Here is a 4,027-nt window from a genome sequence, read left to right as displayed (position 1 = left end):
ATGGTGGCAGAGGCGTCGGAGCAGGAGATGGGGGCGCGATGTGGGCACGAAGTGGCGGCCGGCTAGGGTTTGGCTTCTCCGAAGCCGCCCGTGCGAGCGACTCGGGAGGAAGGGGCTGTGGGCATGAAAAAAACCGAGACGAAAAAAACCCAATGGGAGGGATGACGAAAAAAATACGATACGAAAAAAACCGAGTGAGATCCGGCTACCAACTGCCCTTTTAGGAGTAGAGAAAGCTGCTAAGCAACGGCGCGCATGTCGTGCGTCCATAGTTGTGTTGCTAGCTCTTGACTACTTATACGTCGCAGACATAGAACATTGACTATAGATGAACAGTGTACGTAGATAAACAGTGTACGTAAACGCTATATTATATTATTGCAACAATTAAATCTGCTAAGCAACGGCGCATGTTCGTGCGTCCATAGTTATGTTGCTAGCTCTTGACTACTTGACACATCGTAGACATAGAACAGTGACCATAGATGAACAGTGTACGTAGATAAATAGTGTACGTAAACGCTATTTCTAAAATAAGGCAAACACAATTGAAAAAAAATATAAATGATAATTACTTATGCAAAAAGTATTTTCAGAAATTAAACTACAAATTTCAAGTTTAAAAGAACTGTGATTTTTATATATCATAGACACACTAGTGGAAAAGGGCATTTAGTCCCGGTTCGGTTGGGTCATTAGTCCCGGTTCGTGAATCGGGACTAATCAACCGGGACAAATGTTAGCTCCGGTTCGGCCACGAACCGGGACTAATGGCCTTCCACGTGACGGGGCTCGGAGCGAGGGGGGAGGGGTATTAGTCCCGGTTCGTATTTACGAACCGGGCCTATTTCTTCATTTTTTTAGCAATTTTTGGGTTTAGGGTTTTGCACTAAATTAGATGGGGCTATTTTGTTGCCCCCTATTTTTCCATTTATTTGTTTTGGGCATTTTAAAAAAAAATTGCACTAAATTGGATTGCACATACACAACAATAAATAAACAACTATATTGCACATCGTCACGAATATATTACACCATCTCATTCGTCGTGTTTTTGTCGAACGTACTTAACTACAAAATGTAGACACGAGTTACATGCACATATATGCATCTTTTTTACACTATAACATTTTATATCATTGTCATCGAATGTCAATATTATTCTTCCTTGGGATCTAGGACCTCTGCATCAAAGAATCCGGCAATTTTCTCTTGAATTGCTCGTACACGTTTTTATGATAGAAGACCGTTCCGCAACCGTTCGGTCTAATTTAATGAATGTGTCAATATATATATATATATATATATATATATATATATATATATATATCAATGAAACCGAACACAATTCACGGTAATAAAATAAAGCTGTGAGTATTGTTTATCGTACTTCGTTTTTTTTATGTCCCGGGTTTTGCCCTTCTCATGGGTCGTCGGGCGAATGAACTCGCAAACGTAGTATCCAGATAAATTGTTCTCGTGTTCCTGCCTCAATCACTTTACGAGAACAGAGTTGAATCAAAAACATAATCAAGAATTATAATGGTATTGAAACTAGAATAAAGAGATGCGTGAATCTAGCTAGTAGTTACTTGCATCTATTTGTTTAAATGTAAGCTCTGGCTTCCAATCACCCCGAGCCTTGACGATGAACCGTTTCCAAGCCCTGTCAAGAAAAAGAAATGAATAAAGGAGTTCTATATTAATTCATTGCTATCAGGAAATGAACGAGAAGTTGCCGATGTAGTGCCATAATGATTGAAATTACTTCTGGAGGCATTCGTGCATGTTCGTCCATTCAGTGAGGGGTGTGCGTTTCGGGTCCATGGCTATTACTTATCCTTTGTCAGGTACAATGATTAACAAAAAAGCCAATGTGAGATATCCCTATTTTATAATTTTATTATACATGGACGTTAAATAAGAGTCATACATGCTAACCAACCAAATTTCCAAAACAATTTTGTTAAAAGTATTGCGGATCCCGCCGCCAGACAGGACTGCCTCCGCCGCGCCTTCAACTTCCGCATCATCCCCGACGACCCGCGCCTACAACAACAAGGTCTTCTCCTCCCTCCGTCCCTTGGCCACTAGTCGATTTATCCCAGGGTCATTCGATGAAATTCACAGACAGAATTATCTGGGTTTCTTTGTTTTTCTTTTGAGGGATGATTTATCCACCAAAAGTTTACCAAGTAGTAATACTACTGTATACTGTCTGTTGCGAAACTTCTTCTACTAATTTCTTTCTTTTTCGCGGAAGCAATCCCGACTAAGAATGATGAACATCATTAAAATGTTGTATGTACTATGTACTATGTGGAATTGTGAATGCAGACAGTTCACAGTTGGTGATCTTTGTAAATTGTGACTTACCATATATCCTTGGGTGAAGCAATCAAGAAATTTTCTTTACAGGCTTCCATGTGTTCCTGAATTATTACTGAACATCAGTCTTGCCTCACCATCATTACCTAAGAAGGCTAGTTTGCCCCTGGGTCTCCTTGACCCTGCTGCTGTCCTGCTTGCTAGGTGAGCACACTGTCATAGCGGAGCACGAAAGCGGGCTCGTCAAGCCATCTTCCCTGAGCGCGTTGGCGGCTGCCGAGGCCATCGCCAAAGAGAACAAGGTGTCTCTTCTTCTCGGTGGATCCGGACCGACGCTGCACAAGGCTGCCCAGCATGCTGCGTCTAGCCACCCATTGGTCAATGAGGTATTGTTACTTGCTGCTGGCTACCTCCCGTTCAACTACATAATGCTATTAGTTGCATCTCTTTTATTTTTTTGCCATGCTCTGCATTTCAGTTCAGCAAGGGTGAAAGAGAACTTGGCGAGAATGGAAGCACATGTTCATTTCTTCATCAGTTGTCTCTCTTGTGTGGCAGGTTCTTGTTGCGGATTCAGACGTGTTTGCGCATCCTTTAGCTGAGCCTTGGGCCAAGTTGCTCCGCTCCGTGCAGCAGAAAGGTGGATACTCTCATGTGATAGCCTCGTCGACGTCGTTCGGGAAGAATTTGCTTCCACGTGCAGCGGTTCTTCTAGATGTCTCCCCTGTCACGGACGTCACTGCCATATCTGAACCACGGGTCTTTGTGAGGTACGACAGTCCAATGTTTTTGCATTGTTATCGGTGATTCATGGAGAATTCGGGGTATTCATAGGGTAATCACCATCTCTTTGGTGTTTAACATAGACAACTCGATGCTATAACCCATCGGCAATTAAACTTTTGATGATTAAGATAAGACACTCTTTTCTTCAGGCCAATTTATGCTGGAAATGCACTCTGCTTGGTACGATATACCGGGGAGTCTCCTTGTATGATGAGTATTAGATCAACATCATTTTCTCCAGCTACTGAGTCAATGTCAGAAACTAAAGTTGCGCCCATAACCCAGGTTGATCTCTCTTTCCTCAGTGAAGGTTTGTGTGGTTCCCTCACCGTATTCTTCTATTATCAACACTCTTCTATGCCTTGCAGAGTTTTTGTTGTTAATGTTGCATTACCTTTCTTAGACCATGGATCTGTTAAGACAATATTCTGACTTCTGCAATAGAAGTGCAAGGTTTGATTGAGTGCTAGTACTAGGTTTCCATTTCCATGGACTTGTTATGGTATTTCATCCTATACTGTACGGTTTTTAATTACTCAGATGGATAATGAGTTGAAGCCACAGAGCTAGATTACATTAAATGATTTCTGATTCTTTGTGAGCAATGATTGTGAATACAATAAGTGAAGGTTTAAGATGTCTCATCTCTGTTGCAGGATATGGCTTGTGAGTACCAGCAGATGCTTGAGCTTCTTAGAAAGGCCCCATTTTTTGGCAGATGGCGTGCTAAGCCAGGATCCGTTGATTCGTTTACAGTTCCACGGTGATGACCAGATCTTGAGGTTCTATGCTGCGTCGCAGAGGCTGGTTCTTGAAGTTTCTTGATTTCACCACAATTTTAGCAGTTTCGTGTACCAACTCTTTCAGCTTATTTGTAGCATGTGTGCTTCTGCACAATACTGAAGTTTTGAAC

At 41.9% G+C, this 4,027-nt stretch overlaps 1 protein-coding gene across 1 annotated transcript; it reads left to right on the top strand.

Annotated features, from left to right (window-relative positions):
• Positions 1 to 3,939, top strand: LOC123405237 (electron transfer flavoprotein subunit alpha, mitochondrial-like). Its single transcript, XM_045099004.1, has 6 exons — positions 1 to 40; positions 2,533 to 2,714; positions 2,887 to 3,098; positions 3,264 to 3,444; positions 3,518 to 3,567; positions 3,771 to 3,939. Exons 1-6 carry the CDS (start codon positions 1 to 3, stop codon positions 3,937 to 3,939), a joined length of 834 nt encoding a protein of 277 aa, XP_044954939.1.
• The last annotated feature ends 88 nt before the right edge of the window (positions 3,940 to 4,027 follow it).

This window comes from Hordeum vulgare, chromosome 6H (genome assembly GCF_904849725.1).
Source record: "Hordeum vulgare subsp. vulgare chromosome 6H, MorexV3_pseudomolecules_assembly, whole genome shotgun sequence".
In the NCBI taxonomy this organism is placed as follows: Eukaryota; Viridiplantae; Streptophyta; class Magnoliopsida; order Poales; family Poaceae; genus Hordeum; species Hordeum vulgare.
The sequence above is the reverse complement of the archived record's forward strand: the minus strand, read 5'-3'. Positions and strand labels throughout refer to the sequence as shown.